The sequence below is a fragment of the Opisthocomus hoazin genome, chromosome 12 (assembly GCF_030867145.1).
Source record: "Opisthocomus hoazin isolate bOpiHoa1 chromosome 12, bOpiHoa1.hap1, whole genome shotgun sequence".
Taxonomy (NCBI): domain Eukaryota; kingdom Metazoa; phylum Chordata; class Aves; order Opisthocomiformes; family Opisthocomidae; genus Opisthocomus; species Opisthocomus hoazin.
This window is the reverse complement of record NC_134425.1, coordinates 6,191,331-6,209,283: the sequence shown is the minus strand read 5'-3', so window position 1 is coordinate 6,209,283 and position 17,953 is coordinate 6,191,331. Positions and strand designations below refer to the sequence as shown.

The 17,953-nt window shown below is 41.1% G+C and overlaps 1 protein-coding gene across 10 annotated transcripts in view; it reads right to left on the bottom strand.

Annotated features, from left to right (window-relative positions):
• ANKRD27 (ankyrin repeat domain 27) overlaps positions 1-17,953 on the bottom strand; it is a 69,219-nt gene that overhangs the window by 24,586 nt on the left and 26,680 nt on the right. For all 10 annotated transcript variants that reach the window (XM_075433963.1, XM_075433967.1, XM_075433969.1 and 7 more), the window contains exons 2-12: positions 11,804-11,934; positions 10,562-10,672; positions 9,364-9,520; positions 7,691-7,845; positions 7,316-7,375; positions 7,167-7,220; positions 7,009-7,074; positions 6,854-6,930; positions 6,003-6,124; positions 4,965-5,043; positions 4,609-4,741 (exon numbers count right to left, since the gene is read on the bottom strand). In XM_075433963.1, coding sequence (XP_075290078.1) covers positions 4,609-4,741; positions 4,965-5,043; positions 6,003-6,124; positions 6,854-6,930; positions 7,009-7,074; positions 7,167-7,220; positions 7,316-7,375; positions 7,691-7,845; positions 9,364-9,520; positions 10,562-10,672; positions 11,804-11,934 — 1,145 coding nt within the window. The remainder of the gene's footprint in view (positions 1-4,608; positions 4,742-4,964; positions 5,044-6,002; positions 6,125-6,853; positions 6,931-7,008; positions 7,075-7,166; positions 7,221-7,315; positions 7,376-7,690; positions 7,846-9,363; positions 9,521-10,561; positions 10,673-11,803; positions 11,935-17,953) is intronic.

The window sequence follows — 17,953 nt, the reverse complement described above, 5'->3', positions numbered from 1 at the left end:
ATTTTTTTACCATACGGTTGGAGAAACACAGGAAGAGATTGCCCAGAGAGGTATTGGAGGTCCCATCCCTGGAAACATTCAAGGTCAGGCTGGACAGCGCTCTGAGCAACCTGGTCTAATTGAAGCTATCCCTGCTGACTGCAGGGGGGGTTTGGGCTAGGTGACCTCTAAAGGTCCCTTCCAACCCAAAGCATTCTATGATTCTAAGGAAGTAGATGGAAACACTTGCACATAGCTGATTCTGATCAACCACTGCTTACGGTTGGCAGTGAATATCATTTCTTTGGATGTGGTTTTTGGATAATGACTGTCTCCCTAGAAATGGGAAGACTGCCAGCATCCACCAAACAGAAGACCACTGCATTTACAATAGACGCTCATGTATCCAATAAACTCTGATGGTTTAGGATCTGGGCTATAGCTGCTGCAATTAAGTCTGTAAAGACCAGATATAAATTAGTAAAAGAAGTCCAGCTTGGCTCTTAAGATTAGTAAGTCAGCACAAAGTTTAAGAAACTAGCGAAATGCAAATAAACATGATCATTAGAACACCAAAAATAAAGAGTTCAGATTTTCTAGAAATTCAGTCACTGACGTTTCAAAATCAACACAGATGCCTCTCGTAAAACTGTTTAAATATCCTCCACTGTGTAGCAAATAATGTAATTAAAAACACGTTTGTGAAGTCTAGAGCTAAAGTCTGGATCTGTACTTCACAGTAAGTTGTTTGTATTTGGATACATGAAGATGACAAACATTCACTAATCTTTCAAAACTTGGGTACTTTAGCTAAAGATACCCAAGCATATCTTTGCAGAATTACAAGGCACATAACACTAGTCTCCTTGGATAGATTCTTCAGTGCGATCAGGAATAACTTCCCTAAGAAATATTTGATCAGAAATTTTATTAGGGTCTCCTTGAATAGATTCTTCAGTGCAATCAGGAATAACTTCCCTAAGAAATATCTGCTCAAAAATTTTATTAACTAGAAGAAAAGGTTAAAGCTTTATTGCTGCCCCAAGTTTCTGAAGTCTCATCAGAATTTCTAATATGAATGCTTACACACAGCTTTATACTTTCACTGTGGACAACTTAAGTAACTGCTAGCAAGACCTACTGTACTTTTCAGTACTGTTCCTTCCACAACGTATTTTACAAGAGAAGTGTTCCTCAAGTGGAGTAATTATTTCAGAGAGTCACTTGAGCCAGCAATCCTTATGTAGAGGTATTATTTATTACACAAATCAGAAAAAGCGTCCATCCCAGGTGAAACTAAGCATCTTTGAAAGTAAAATGTAGAATACCAAAAGAATCAGGTATTGGTTGAAGTATTAAGCAAGTTTGGGCCTTCAACAACAAAAACTCACTTCTACCAGCTTTACTTGCACTCCAGGAATTAAAAAAAAATTGCTTTGAATGGGACTCTCAGGTATTTTAAATCCAAACATTAACAATCTTTTTGTCTAACACTACCCTCTCTAATAGAGAAATATTTGTACCTATGAGGGTGCACCTGTATAACAACCTCTGCAAGGTGACATTCACAACTACAACTGATGACTTGGGGAAATTATCTCCACTTCCCTTCACCTCCAAACACTTTATTAGCCTCAGTTTGCATTTAAGCCTTCCTTTCCTGGCTTCTCCCACCTGCACTTCCTCCACTTCAACTTCATTGCCACCTACAGCTCTTTCCATACAAGAACAAAAACACTGCCTATTCCTTAGCAGCTGGCTCTAACTCCCCCTACTTTGCATCTTACTTCAACCCTCTGAACTAAAGGGTCTTACTACACATTAGCTGTGCATAGGAACATAACTAAGGTCCAATACTTCTTAACTAGAATTCTAATTAACATTGACAACTCCCAGAAACTAAATGGAATCTTTGATGTTATCGGTTACATGCTCCTCTCCTCCCCACAATCAAAATGTCTCTCCAAGACTTGCACAGCCTTGGGTGAAGGGATTCGGCAGGTGTCTCCTAAATGTAATTTTCTTACTGACATGAGGGTGACAATATGCTCATTATCCCACAGGGTACATTAGTTTCCCACTGAGTTTTCCTTATGTAGTTAGCTTTATTAGGAATTGGACCACAGCATTACTCAGCTGCCAGAAGCTCCATCTGAAGCCAGCTATAAAATTAAGTGTAGCCACAGGAGGGGTTGTAATGAAGCCCCAGGGCACAGCAATGTTGATCCTCACTTACATCCCCCAACCCCTTCCAGCAGAGTCTGGAAAAGGAAACCATGGGGCATCAACGTAACAGCTGTTGCCGCTTTAAACAGAAAGTTGATCTCCTTTACCAGAGAATAAAAGAAATAAGTTCATGAAGGGAGAACAATACTATCACACATTCCCACGACATTCCTCCATCTCCTCACCACCCTTTTTCAATTCCTGTCAAGGAACTATTTTCTACCTAGTTTCTTCCTCTTCATTGTGTGCCACCTTCTTTGGTGAATCTAGAGTTAGATTACATAATCTAGATTTTGGTTAGGTGTAAGTAAGGAATTTCTTTCCTGTATCTAAGAGGGTGGTAAGGCACTGGAACAGGTTGCCCAGAGAAGCTGTGGCTGCCCCCTCCATGGCAGTGTTCAAGGTCAGGTTGGACAGGGCTTTGAGAAATCTGGTCTGGTGGAAGGGGTCCCTGCCCATTGCAGGGGGGTTGGAACCAGATGATCTTTAAGGCCCATTCCAAGCCAAACTACTCTACAATTCATCTCCCTTACCCTAGAGAAAAGAGTGGTCTAGCTCTTTCCTTTTCAGCTGTGCTACAGGGCTGAGGGTCACCCACTTCCTTGTCTTCAGGGTTCTGCTGTTTTCCCATCTCATTCAGGGTGCTGCCTTCAAGCCATGTTGACTCCTATGAAAGGCAATGTAGAAGAAAAGTTCCTGTTGCACGCTCACTGGATGCCTACTGAAGCAAGAAAGTTTGACGCTAGCATTCTAGGTCTGGAGCTGATTCAGCTGAGGTATGAACAGAAACACTGCTTGCTCTTACGTTGGTGCAGACACTAACGTAAGAAGCATGCGACTGCCTTCATTTAGACTTTTCAGCTATGTACGTCATCTTTCAAAACAGATGCCTCCCAAAGAAACATGGTACTACCCTAATGCCAGTGGCACTTAAGTTAGAATCACTTGAGGGCAACCCCAGTATAAAAACCTGCTAGCCTTAGCTATGAAAGGAGGGATAGGACCAGGCATTTAATAGGAAGCAGTCTTCAGTCTAGAAATTTAAGAGCAGTATATTCTTTTTTTCAGCTTGCTGGCATTGTTGTGGAAGACAATTCTACTTTGGTTCCAGTTCTCCATCCAGACCACCAGCACTGCTACTTGTATATGGATTGTTAACAATAGCCAAGTAAATACAGGAAGCAAAACTGTTTGGCAGGTTGTTTTCCTTTTAAACTAACATTCTTTATTTCTTTTTTAAACATAATACAGCATTACAGACAAGAAATACCAGTCTCTTCACACAAAATGAAAGGGTGTTTTTTTTTTTGGAGTATACAAAACAAACCTTTGCATGACACATTCATGGAAAGACCCCAGAAAAGAACAAAACCAAAAATAACAAAAGGCTAAAATGTTACTTTAAGTGCTTATTTAAGATTGTGCCCCAGGCTGTCCCATCCCAAGCCCTGCACACTGAGCCATTATTCTGGCCCCTGCAGTTAAGACTCCAGTGCTTTGCAGCTGGGCAGACTGAGACACGTTGAATTCACTCCGGTTTCAAGTTCATTCCTTTTGATTTCCACATTAGAGCAGGAAAACCTAATTTTGCAACAGTAGAAAGTTTTACAGGAGCAGATAAGACTGGATTCCTTTACTCATTAAGCTACAAAGTACTTAAATCACAGAAGTTTCTAAAGTCACATCAATATTATCCTTGATTGGCCTGCAGGGATTAGACACGATTGACAAAAGGTCTCATTGCCCAGTAGGAAATAACTTACATATCCACAAACTTCCTACCTCTGCTAGGTTAGAGATCCTGAGAGCCAAATTTGACTTTCATACACCACCTTGTAATAGGTCCTGCACTCCTATTAAACTCTCAGCTTGGTGCAACATAGTTATCTATACTGCAAACACCAAATTTGTAGAGTACAAAGATTTACTGAATATTTCCAAATTGCACTGCAATCTCCATTCTGCTAGCACAGCTAAGCTTTTCAAAATTATTAAAGAAAACACTGTTTAAGCTCTGCCTACTCTCAAGTACTGCACTGCTTTTACAACCATGGTAGAAAGAGTACAAACAGGCGATATTAAGCTTACTGAAGACTCAGCTGTTGGAAATAGTGCTGTCATTTTTCAGCTAATCATAGGAAGAGGCAGACTTGACATTTAACAACTTCCTCAAGGAGTACACAATGAGCAAGAAGTACTGCTATGGGATTAGGACTTCATTGTAATCATTTAGGTCATCTTAGCATTTGCTTTAAGTATGGTTACCTCAATTAATTTCTTTACGTGCAAGAAAGGAACTCTATTTTAGCTGTTTGTATCATCCCACTGGATTTACTCCCACTGTGGTACACAGTCCTACATGCTTATCAAATACACATTTAACAGACTTTAAGAGTAGCTTACAGTTGATCTGTCAGAGAGGTTGCCTTGTCGTATGTATTCTATTGCAGCCTCAATCGAGGTTAGACAGTATCCCAATTCATCCTTCACTGAACTGCAGAGCCTGAAGTTCTTTATGTAACTCAAGTTGGCCATCCTGAAATAAAAAGTTAAAGCCATGAACCACAAAAAGTAAGACGACACTAGCATGATATATCTTAATACTGCAACTCATCTTAGGCAATCTAGGCAGACAATACACATGGGTTAAGAAAAAGCTTCTGGAAAGATTGTTAGGCCAGCAATACCATGGCTGTTCTGAGATTTGTGAATAGATCAGAACTGTAGTTCTCTTGACTATTAAATGAAAAATTACGTACCAGTTTGGGATGTCTGTTTTTACAAGTAAATACAGCAAAACAGAGAGAAGATCATCTGCACACATGGTTTCCATGTTAACTAAAAAAAGAATTTACAGCTGACATTAGTCATGTCATGGTCCAATTCAAGAGCAATATCTATCAAAGGAGTTCCACGTCCTAAGGACCAGCTCTACTAGCAGAAAATGCACTGAGTAACCAAGGCAGCCCCTCAAATGTTCTCAATCTCCCTCTAAAATAGGCTGTCAGGAGCCAAAAAACCAAATGCAGTTTGTATTGTACAAATTGCAGTATCTGAGTAGCACCCCCTCCTTCCCATAAAGGAAAAGCCACAGCACTAGCTCAAGATTTGTGTTTCTGCGAATCTGAGAGTAAAACCTACCCTCTAACTTGATACACTTTTCTGTAACCAGGAGTCTTCGTGCAGAAAGGAAGAGATGAAGCATGGAAAGCATAAGTTCACAGTACTACTCCATTTGCTTAGTAGAAGTATCTTCTCTCGTCAGTCCAGGTAAAATAAATACCAGATTAAGGGGTATTTATTGATGCTTTCCTATCACAGAATCATTTCTGTAATCCATAGTAGCACTTTGCATGCAGCACATAGAAGTTTTGTTTGTCGCCCACCAACACTGCATTTTGCAAAAGATGCATCTCAAGAATATTTATTTCAAGATTATCAAGGAGCATGGACAAATAGACAAGAATGATCTAGCAGCAATTCCTCAGTGTTTAAAATGGATCACCCTCAATTCTTCTGCATGAAAAAGTGTCCTAGCACGTGCAAGCTTCTCACATGCTCTAGCTAAAATGTATATAAGATAACCAATTACCCCACCTCACCCCATGAGGAACAATGCTGAAATGTCTATTCTGCCTCCATTTTGCTGTGTTTAGAGACCTGCAAGGCAGACCCCAGCCTAATTGTGTTTAATCCACAAGTGCTATTCAAACAGCTGTTCATACACCAAAGTGTTTTGTGTGTACTGGCTAAGAAAAAAAGTGTAAAATTAAGTTACTAGTTCACTAATTACTGACCTCTTTGGCTAGGAGATTGCATAATAATTTGTACCACTTTTCGTAGACAAAGCAGCTTCTGTTGAGGGGAAGTACATTTGTTCAACTGACCCAGTTCTCGCTTTGCACGTGGTATATTAAAACTACAAAATAATTTGAAAGAAATGGTTAACATACAGAGTTTCTGTGTAGGATGTCCAGTGCCTTGAGAAGAGGAGGCTCCAGGGAGGCCTTAGAGCAGCCTTCCAGTACCTGAAGGTGGCCTACAACAAAGCTGGAGAGGTACTTTCTACAAGGATATGTAGTGATAGCACAAGGGGTAATGGCTTTAAGCTGAAAGAGGGTAGATTTAGATTGGATATAAGAAAGAAATTATTTAGAAAGAGGGTGATGAGGCACTGGAACAGGTTTCCCAGAGAAGCTGTGGATGCCCCCTCCCAGGGAGGGTTCAAGGCCAGGTTAGATAGGTCTTTGAGCAAGCTGGTCTAGTGGAAGGGGTCCCTGCCCATGGCAGGGGGGTTGGAACTAGATGATCTTCCAACCCAAACCATTCTATGAACCCAAGTTTTAACTTATTCAGCGCTGAAATGAAGAATGGTATTGTAGTATTTCCATCTGTACTCCAAGTACACTTGCTTTTCTATACCCTGTAGATGGAGAGGGAAGCGTAAGAATATAAAAGCAAAGGAGAAAACAATCAATGCAAAGACTGCCCTAAAAATGACACTTGCAAAGATTTACTTTTCCAATCCTAGGAATGGAATATGCAAAAAACTCACTATTGTCTGAACAAAGACACTTTTTGGCTGGCCTGACACCTATATACGACAGGATCTCAGTGACTCCTCGAAGAGTTCACGATCACCTCTCACCTGAACTCAGGCTTCACTCCAATGTCTTTTTGCTGCAGATCTTGAAGGCTCCTCGTTATTTTGTTAAAAGCAGCATCCTAATCAATAGAAACACAGCAGTTTTTTTAACTGCATCAATCTAATGCATTTTATCTTTAGCAATGAAGCAAACTTACCTCACTTGCCTCAATAGTCCCCACATACTTAAAGACTAGGTCATAAATAGCATGGTGGATGTACATCTGTAGAAAAAAAAAAAAAATCAGTACTTCAGGCATGAAAGGGAGAGTTAAAAATAGCTTGCTAATTGTTTTCCTTCATTTCAGATGCTTACTTCGACTGCTTGCTTAATCAGATTCATCTGCTCTTCTTGCTTTGCAAGCATCCTCTAGAAAAGAGCAGCCATACAAACAGCAAGAGAGTTAGATGGTTCATTGCTTAAGTAACACTATGTACTATGTATTTGGTGGACTAAGTGTTTACCAAGTGTGAATCTCTCAACAGATGCTGGAGACATTTGGTATAAAGTGCATTGACAGAATCCTGGGGAGGGAAGAAAAGAAAAAAAAAAAAAAATCAGATTCAGGTTAATTCAACTTGAAGCACCAAAACATAAATGAGCAAAAAAAGGAAGTCTTCCTGCCTTAGAAATTTGCACAATGGTAAGATTTTTAGCTATAAAAATTGTCTTTACCCAATAGCTAAGAAGTGGCAATTCACAATTAAGAATGCTGCTGTCTCCCTTCCCATCTTCCTCAATTCTAGACCACTCAGACATAGAAAAGCTCAGCAAGACAAAGATATCCATGGCAGTTAATTATGTTTAGTATATTAAACATCAAGCAGCAAGATACTGACTATGTAGTGGCGGAGGCTTTTCCTTTCGTGTTCTTTAAATGTTCTATAGAAAGATCCTATGTATTTATCAAATCTCTCACAGTGCCTTCCCAAGAATTCTCTAACATCTTCAACATTTGCAAGAGAATAGGAGTTTGATGAAGCTGTAGAGTCACCTAAAATGAAAGCCAGGAATTAACACATAGGTTTAATATGTATGCAAGGTAAAGTACTTTCTGTCCCTACACACACAGCCAACTTGTGTGCAATGAAACATTAACTCAGCTTACTATACCTTTAACTGAAGGTATTGCTTTTAATCAAAATAATTTAAAGCATCACATTTAGAGTAGGCTCTCTTCCCCTTTTATGTGAAGTATTTATTTGGAATAGCTAAAACTGATTTCACATGCTTTTTTACCCTGGGATAATTTATCAACACATACACAACTCAATCTGAGTGCAAGCCAAGCTTGAAAGTAGAAGAAAAGCACATGACAGTATTGACTGAATGCCGATGCAGAAAGTCAGTGTGCTCTAAGCGAGCTGTAAAAATCCCATCTTGGATTTTTACATAACCTACTCTTCATTTAGACATACTTTCTCCGAATGGGAGAGGAAAGTTGCTTCATGTAAACATTAAACCAAATTGACTTTCCTTCTGAATAAGACAACTAGATCCCCCACTTAAAATTCATATTGCTCTTCCAAAAAAACTTTCTTACCGGCAAGTCTTTCATTTGCAATCAAAGGCAGCCAAGTAATAACGGGCTTAGATCTCATTCATTTCAAATTACTTTCGAAATTACTAATTACCTCACTTCTGAAAGACTGCTATACAACTACATTAAGTAATGGCCAAAAGAGGTATGCCACAAGAACAATATTTTGGATTAATATTTATAGAATTTAAGCCTATATGTATGCCAGTTATTTTTTCAGAACAACTTTCATACTTTCCTCGTAGTACCATTTTCATACTACCCTAGTATTACTTCACTTTGTCATAGTTTGTTTCAAATAGATATTCTGACATATTTAGGAAGACTAGATGTTTTTATTTCAGAAAAAGCATATGTTTTAAGAAGCTTCCGCTCCTTTTAATTTGTAAACACAGATTGTTATATAAATTCACAAGGAAATCCTGTTACATTCACAGCTTTAACAGCAGCCTTGAAAACTGTATTCCAGCCTTATCAAGAGCACTTTCAGTACTACGACAAAAATTAAGTTGGATGTGTTAATGAGACAGACCACCACCAGAAGAGCTGCTACATAACTATGCTATACAACCTGTAACCACTGATGAAGTGATCATGAAAGAATTTACTTATCCAGTTTTTTCTGCATTCTCAAGACCCTGCACCTCAAGACACATGTCACATTAAATCCCTTTAATCAGTCAGCACTAAACTGAGCATTGCTAAAAAATCATGCTAGATCAAGAATTCCACAGACTTTTATTTTTAGTGCTGAGACTGGGGCACAAACCCCACAAAATTAAGTTTGTCTGGCAACAACACAGTATTTCTCTCCAGCAGCATACCAACATCTACCCCAGCAGGCTAATAAATGCCAAGATCTTACAACCAAGTCAACTATTTTCAGAATGAAGGAAATGTATTAATCACATCAAGCATACTAATTTGCTCACTGCGCAAGCAAGACCACCAAGTTAATACTTCAATACATACTTGAGCTTTCTGTTTTTTCCAGTGGATGAGCTATGCACAATATACTAAAGCTTTCTTCTTTTTCATTGTAAAATGTTTCCTCAAAAAGAACAGGTACTGAGAGATGATAATTAAAACCAGCTCCTAAAATGATGAGGTTTCCTTGTATGAAGATCTCCTGGAACAAAATGAAAATCCGATCAAGTGTAAAATTCCGCCAGGAGAAGGTCACTCTTTAGCTTCTGCACTGCATAGTTACACTTCCAGGCAAAGAGAATCTTGCAAGACAAGAAAGCCCCACACTCAAGAGATTTCATATTCTTGTGCTGTGTAGACACTGAAACAAAGACTGCTTCTGTCTACAATGGCTAGCTAAACCTTGCTTATACCTACTTTCTTCACAAGTCTACTAGTACAAAAGGCATCAGACTATCTCCAAGGTATAAGTGACTATTTGCAGATTTTAGAGGACTTTTAGTAGGAGACATTGAGAAACAACTTAGAATTGGGGTTTAAGTCCAGCTTGAGAAAGACACCACACATCGTCTACATTTCTCATGCTCAGCTTTATCTTCTCAAGCAACTCCAGTGAGGACATCTGGAGTAGGAAGATCTAGATGACAGCATGCGAACAGGCACAAGATCTCAGATTGTACTGCAAAATTACAAGTGAAAAAAATGTAACCCTATGCAGCTTTGGCATTGGTTATCATGGCTTGATGCTACATCAGTCTATTTCTACTCTACTTACTCAGTTAATACACCAGGCCTCAGATTCAACTCAATACCATCATAATTTTGTCTTAAGCCTTGGTGAACTTGCATCTGGATACAATATAGGCAGGCTACTATTTGCCTACAAGCTAGAGAGAGAGTTCTTAACTAAGTGATACAGGCCCTTCTGCCACACAACAAAATTCCTAACGGCCACAAAACACAGGTAAATTGCTTTGCCAAAATAGCAAGCTGGATTTAGAGCCAGTGTTACCATCTGAACAGGACAAGTATTCTTGTGTACATGCCAAAATACAGCTTTTTCTAGAAAGTGGTATATCACCAAGAGCTTTGGCTTTGATGGGCAACATACTACTTTTGTCAGTTAGCTCTAACTCCTAGCTACCTCTCCTGTAACCATTAGTTCACACTGTCAGTGATTAACTGCAGTGAATCATTTATTGGAGTGTCCCCAAGCTACATTCAGATATCAAAACAGAAATACCTTTCCATTTAAGGTCTGAAAATTTTCTTCTAGTGACTTCAGAACGTAAGATTCAAACTGGCAGGTAGAAAGACTGTTGCTTGAAAGGCTTCCTTTGCATGGAACTAACACCTAAAAAAATTAAGATCATGCTTTAGAGAGAAATGCCATGTATCACCAGCTAAACACCAGCAGCCTTTGCCCTTCAGAGGCAAGCAATTGAATCTGGCTTATAAATAATTACTAGCAAATGTATAGCAACTATAGGTACTTTTGTTCAAATAAATAATAAAGAAAGGCCATTGATAGACACACAGTCCAGTGATTAACCTAGAAGTTTCATTTAGTGACTTATTTGAAAAAGGATCACGGGTGTAACTGAAGCAAACAATACTAAGAGAAGGAGATGAAATCTTATGTTACTTAGCAGCAGTCACCCGAAGAACTTCAAATTAGGCAGCTAATAACAACTAAGTATGTTTTCAAACTAAAATGAAAATCCATCAGAAAAAAGAAAAAACTAAGATAAGAAACATCTTGTGTCTACTGCACGTCAACAGACTGGCAGTTTGAGACAAATTCTTAATTAGAAAGCAACACATTATGAATACAAACACTGTATACATGCTGTAAAAAAATACATCTCATTGTCAAGGAAGAGAATGTTAGAATACAAACAACTGGTGAACAGATTTCAGCATTTCAGTTGATCACATCATCTTAATTAATGCACAACTGAAAAAACCCTGTCCAGTTTAATGCTTAATTTTATAATTGGATAACAATAACCTCCAAGTTTAATGGAGTTGCCACACACTTAATTTTGGATGAAGATTAATTGTAGAATACCCAGATTAGAAGTCTTAAGGACTGGAGTTTTTATTCCCACTCAGTTTAAGGGCTTTATTTTGCTATGTAAAATGCTCTCAGAAATGAGTGATTGTCTGTCCACCAGGGATTTCAAACAATCAATCCCATTTTAAGTTACAAGCAAGTGAGAAAATATGTAACTTTAGTTCATAGCAAAGAAAATAAGCTTCCTGTAAATTTTAGGAACACCACCAGCTTTGACCTTTTATTACCATGCAATGTATCAAGAGACCTGTATTGGTAAACAACAAGTAACTTAAAAGAAAAGTTGCTCTGCTTCACTTCCAAGTTTTGTAGGCTTGCACTAATCTTTACATGCACCACGGCTGGCATACACTTTAAATTCATACAGCTACTATTTAATAAGCAGCTTTTAAATGTACTTATACTCACAATACCATGAAGTTCTGCCACTTTGCTGCATAGATCAGGACGCCGCTTCTGAATGGCCAAATAAAAGGGATTTTTCAAGATATCTTCATCATACATAGCCATATGGACTTCAGATATTCCAAGGAGATTTTCTAATATACATATGGAAAGTGGTTAATGTATCATACATGGTATCTGCTGAAATATAACATTTGGGAATACCTAGGGGGCAGTTTGATTCCTCTTGTCTAAAGGAAAAAGCAGTTTCAGGTCTTGATTTAAGCAGCCAATGGCATGCTTAACTAATAGGAGGGTAACTATAGTTACTCAGAAATACTATTTTCCGTTACTATACATTTACAATTACATTGTTGTCCTCATAGCATCTCCTTAGGTCTCGCAGGTGCTAGAGTCTAACAACACAAAATATATTCAGACAAAACTTAGGAGAGAAGTTAAGATCTACATTATTACTGCTTTGATACACAAGCTAACTTGCACTGCCTCAGGTCTACCAACAAGCGAAGAGACACGAATTAACAGCTTCTTTACAGCAGATTCTACTGCATCACGGGATATTGATGCTTTTGCAGTATGCTCACTTAAGTCTTAAGACTCACCTGTGTCAGGATTACTGACTGACACACACCAAGGAGACATCCAGATAGTGTAACAGGGACACTCATGTAAGGCAATCCTCAACTTTCCAGCGTAAGTTATAGGAAAGAGGTACACTGAACAGATATGACTATCCATGTGATGATTAAAAAGTCACTGTGAAATGCATCATTTGTGGTCATCTCTACTCCCATGGAAAAAGTCTTAACGAACTGAGGTCAGGCTGATGCATAACATTTGGCAAAACAGTGAGCAAAAGAGTGACTGGAGAGAAAACCCAACCTGTAGGTACTGGAAAAGCTACCACTAAGTGTGTCACAGGGAAAAGCTGATCTCTAGAGGCACTAGACCCTCAACTGCTTGCTTCCTTATTTCTAATTATCTAGAAAAGACTATGACACCTCCTAGACATAAGGGCAGGAAAAACTCCAATAGGTCCCTTCTGGAGCAGCTTCAGAATTATTTTATTCAGAAGAACTGAGATTAACAGGCTTACAAGTGCTTAATTAAATAGTCTGTTCCTATGACTTTTCCCCTCATCCAGGTTCCCTTACAAATCAATACAAATTGCACAATTTCCTCATGCAATTTCAGCTGTTATGTTCTAAGAAAAGGTGAGAATAGCAGTAGAACTTCAATGTGAGCAAACCACCCTTACACAATCAGTATCCCCGTTTTCTTGAATGCAGAATTATACCCAGCACATCATTTATTCAGTGTGAGCTTCTTACACTTCTTCTGTAGCACCTGTAGTATCTAATGCTGTACTGGTACTAAAAAATGCCCTTCTCTGTAGATCGTGGAAGAGACATGAAACCATAGTATGGGGGTTTAGTAGAGTGGAAAAACATACACCCAACTCCCACAGATTTTTAGATAGCGTTTCAGTTTCAGCTATGCTGTTAACTGATCTATAGTCTGTTAACTGATCTGCAGTCTGGTTCCTCCTTATAATTAGGCACAAGGAGTCCTCCCTTAGAGAGCTAAACACAAACGCTATCAGCTAAAGCTACAGGCCAATTCCACTATACAGTTATCACCAGTTACTTACAGTTTGGACAACCGCAACTTGAACCAATAAAGTCTGGCAGTGGCAGATAAACCAAGCAGAGCTTTCCTGTAAAGTTCCAGATAGAATGATTCATCCATTTTCAAAACATACAATAAAACTAAAAGCTTCTATGAAAGAACACTAATTCAGCAGTCCCAAAACAGTGTTCTTTGGAACACAGATCTGAAGTCTGCCAACACAAAGGGTAAAATATGTTTGCTCAGTGACAGCTTCAAAAGACTAGCCAAGCTCAGTGATGATGAGACTTCAAACCTACAAAAAGTACAGCTTTGCACAAGGTGTGTCCTACCATAGCACCTGGGTAAACTCGATGATCACCAGTGATTCCACAGCTGATGATCGCTATAAACATTTCCTGACAGGCAGCCGCAATCCAAGTTCAAGCTGTGGGCTTCCTCAGCCAATAATGAGGGAAGAAGAAATGCAAGCCCAGTGGCAATTCTGCTGCAGGAACACAGATCTCATCACTGATCTGTAGAACACCAGGGCTAAGACAGACCTTAATAAGCAGGACTAGTTAGCTACAAAAAAAAAAACAAAAACAACCCTGCCTGCTGAACAGCTGGCTAGGCCACAACTCCAAGTGAGATCTTAAATGACTGCAGCTCACAGCCCAAACATGAATCAGTAACAGTTTATTATATATATTAAGTCAAGCACCAAACAGGGTTCTGTGTACATACATGTCCAGCCTGCGGAATGTTCTGCCATGGCAAGACTTCTTTTGGAGTCCTACATCCTTTTTTGGGTTCTGCACTTCAGAGGAAATGGAGGAGCATCTGAAGTGCGAAAGGCAAAAAAGCCCTGGAAGCAGGATCCAAAACATGAAATGCAATGATGCTGTTCATGCTAAAGAAATTGCATGAAACAGGCATCAGTTTTTTCCTCAGATGGATCAAGCTCTCAGTGAAGGGCATTTTTTTTACACCTTTGTGGAAGAAACAGGCCTCAGCTGAAGAAAACTGCATCATTATTACAGACCAGGAACACCTTTCAAAACATAAGATAAACATGTTTTAGATTGCTTGTCAAAGCTATCAAATCTCTCAACATCGTAAATCTTTAAGAACCTGTTAGACAAACCTCTGTCAGAGGTGATAATGGACATAGCGAAACCTAGAAGGATATATTACATAGTCTCTCCAGGCACTTTCCAAATCAAGCCTTTATTAGTGTAGTTGGCCCACTGAGGCATCTTTATCTGTCCTTTTTTTGGTGAAATCATGTTCAGTATCTGGTCAAGTGGTAGATGAGACTGTTATGACCCTCTCCACAATAGTGATGGAGAAGGTATTAGCATACCACATGCTGTATCTAGGGAAATGAGCACACCGACACAAGAAGGCAACCAAGCATGCACTGCTGTTTTGTCTCTGCGGTCTCACAAGCATTTCCAATTGCTATAGCTATATTGTCACTTTTTCAGCTTAACAAATCTTTGAGCCCAAAGATTTCTTCCTATAATAGGAAGGGGGAGAGAAGAACATATTCCACAAACCAGCACGCTTGAGTTCATTCCTGAAATGTATGTACACCAGTGCACGCAGCATGGGCAACAAGGAGGAGGAAGTAGAGATCTGTGTGCAGTCGCAGGGCCACAACCTCATTGCAGTCAGAGACATGGTGGGACAGCTTGCATGACTGGCATGCTGTCATGGATGGCTACAGACTCTGTAGGAAAGACAGGCCAACAAGGTGGTGGAGTTGCTCTGTATGTGAGGGAGCAACTGGAATGTACTGAGCTCTGTCTGGGGGCGGATGAAGAACAAGTTGAGAGCTTATGGGTTAGAATTAAGGGACAGCCTCATATGAGTGATGTTATTGTGAGTGTGTACTACAGGCCACCTGACCAGGAGGAGGAAGTTGATGAGGCCTTCTACAAGCAGCTGAAAGTAGCCTCACAGTCACAGGCCCTGGTTCTCATGGGGGACTTCAACCGCCTTGACATCAGCTGGGTAAGATCATAGAGGCAGGCACATGCAGTCCTGGAGGTTCCTGCAGAGCATCTACGATAACTTTCTGATGCAAGTAGTGGAGGAACCAACAAGGAGAGCGCTCTGCTGGACATTATAGTAACAAACAAAGAGGAACTGGTTGAGGACACGAAGGCTGGAGGTAGCCTCGACTGCAGTGACCATGAAATGGTGAATTTCAGGATCCTGCATGGAAGAAGCAGGGTGATAAGTAGGATCAAAACCTTGGAGTTCAGGAGAGCTAACTCTGGCCTCTTCAAGGAGCTACTTGGAGGGATCCCATGGGTCAGGGCTCTAGAAGGCAGGGGGGGTCCAAGAGAGCTGGTCGCTGTTTAAACATCACTTCCTCCATGCTCAGGATCAGTGCAAGAAATCTAGCAAAGGAGGTGGCAGACCTGGATGGATGAGTGAGGAGCTTCTAGCAGAGCTCAGATGGAACAGAAAGGTCTATGGAATGTGGAAAGAGGGACAGGCCACTTGAGAGGAATACAGGAATGTTGTTAAAGCATGCAGGGATGCAATGAAGAAGGCTAAGGTCCACCTGGAATTGAATCTGGCAAGGCATGTCAAGGACAACAAGAAAAGCTTCAAGTACATCAGCAGCAAACGGAAGGCTAGGGACAACGTGGGGCCGCTGCTGAACGAGGTGGGTGCCCTAGTGACGGAGGATGCAGAGAAGGCAGAGTTACTGAATGCCTTCTTTGCTTCAGTCTTCAGTGCTAAGGCCGGCCCTCAGGAATCCCAGGCCCTGGAGGTAAGAGACGAAGCCTGCAGAAAGGGTGACCTTCCCTTGGTCGAGGAGGACTGTGTGAGATATCGCTTAAGCAAACTGGACACCCACAAATCCATGGGCCCCAATGGAATGCACCCATGAGTACTGAGGGAGATGGCAGACGTCATTGCTGAGCCACTCTCCATCTTTGATAGGTCCTGGAGGACAGGAGAGGTGCCCGAGGACCGGAGAAAAGCAAACGTCACTCCAATATTCAAAAAGGTCAATATGGAGGACCCAGGGAACTACACGCCGGTCAGCCTTACCTCCATCCCAGGAAAGATGATGGAGCAACTCATTCTGGAGGTCATCATCAAGCAAGTGGAGGAAAAGAAGGTTATCAGGAGTAGTCAACATGGATTCACCAAGGGGTAATCATGCTTAACCAATCTGATAGCTTTCTACAATGGTATGACTGGCTGGGTAGACAAGGGGAGAGCAGTGGATGTTGTCTACTTCGACTTCAGCAAGGCTTTTGACACTGTCTCCCATAACATCCTCATAAGCAAGCTCAGGAAGTGCGGGCTGAATGAGTGGTCAGTGAGGTGTATTGAAAACTGGCTGAATGGCAGAGCTCAGAGGGTTGTCATCAGCAGCGCTGAGTCTAGTTGGAGGCCTGTAACTTAATAGTGGTGTCCCCCAGTCTCTTTCAACTTCATCAATGATCTGGATGAAGAGTTAGAGTGTACCCTCAGCAAGCTTGCTGATGACACAAAACTGGGAGAAGTGGTGGATACACCACAAGGCTGTGCTGCCATTCAGCAAGAGCTGGATAGGCTGGAAAGTTGGGCAGAGAGGAACCTGATGAGGTTCAACTAGGGCAAGTGCAGGGTCCTGCACCTGGGGAGGAACAACCCCATGCACCAGTACAGGCTTGGGGTGGACCTGCTGGAGAGCAGCTCTGTGGAGAGGGACCTGGGTGTCCTCTTAACCAGGTTAACCATGAGCCAGCAGTGTGCCCTCGTTGCAAAGGCAGCCAATGGTATCCTGGGGTGCATTAAGAAGAGTGGGGCCAGCAGGTCAAGTGAGGTTCTCCTCCCCCTCTACTCTGCCCTAGTGAGGTCCCATCTGCAGTGCTGTGTCCAGTTCTGGGTTTCCCACTTCAAGAAAGATGAGGAGCTACTGGAGAGAGTCCACTGGAGGGCTACGAGGATGATGAAGGGGACTGGAGCATCTCTCCTGCGAGGAAAGGCTGAGGGAGCTGTGCTTGTTCAGCCTGAAGAAAAGGCTGAGAGAGGACATTATAAATGCCTATAAATATCTGAAGGGTGGGTGTCAGGAGGATGGGGCCAGACTTTCCAGTGGTGCCCAGAGACAGGACAAGGGGCAATGGGCACAAACTGAAGCAGAGGAAGTTCCATCTGAACATGAGGAAGAACTTCCCTCTGAGGGTGATGGAGCACTGGAACAGGCTGCCCAGGGAGGTTGTGGAGTCTCCTTCTCTGGAGGTATTCCAGACCCGCCTGGACAAGGTCCTGTGCAGCCTGCTGTAGGTGACCCTGCTTCAGCAGGGGGGTTGGACTAGATGATCCACAGAGGTCTCTTCCAACCCCTAACATTCTGTGAAATCCTCCTCATCTAGAAACTTGTATCTCACCATCAAAAAAAAAAACAAACAAACATCTGAATCCCTGGCAAAACAGGTGGAAGAGATTTACAGGAGGAGTGGAGCTGCCAAAGAAGACCTGAGCTTATGAAGCTTGACACCTATACAATTTATTTAGCTCTTAAATCAC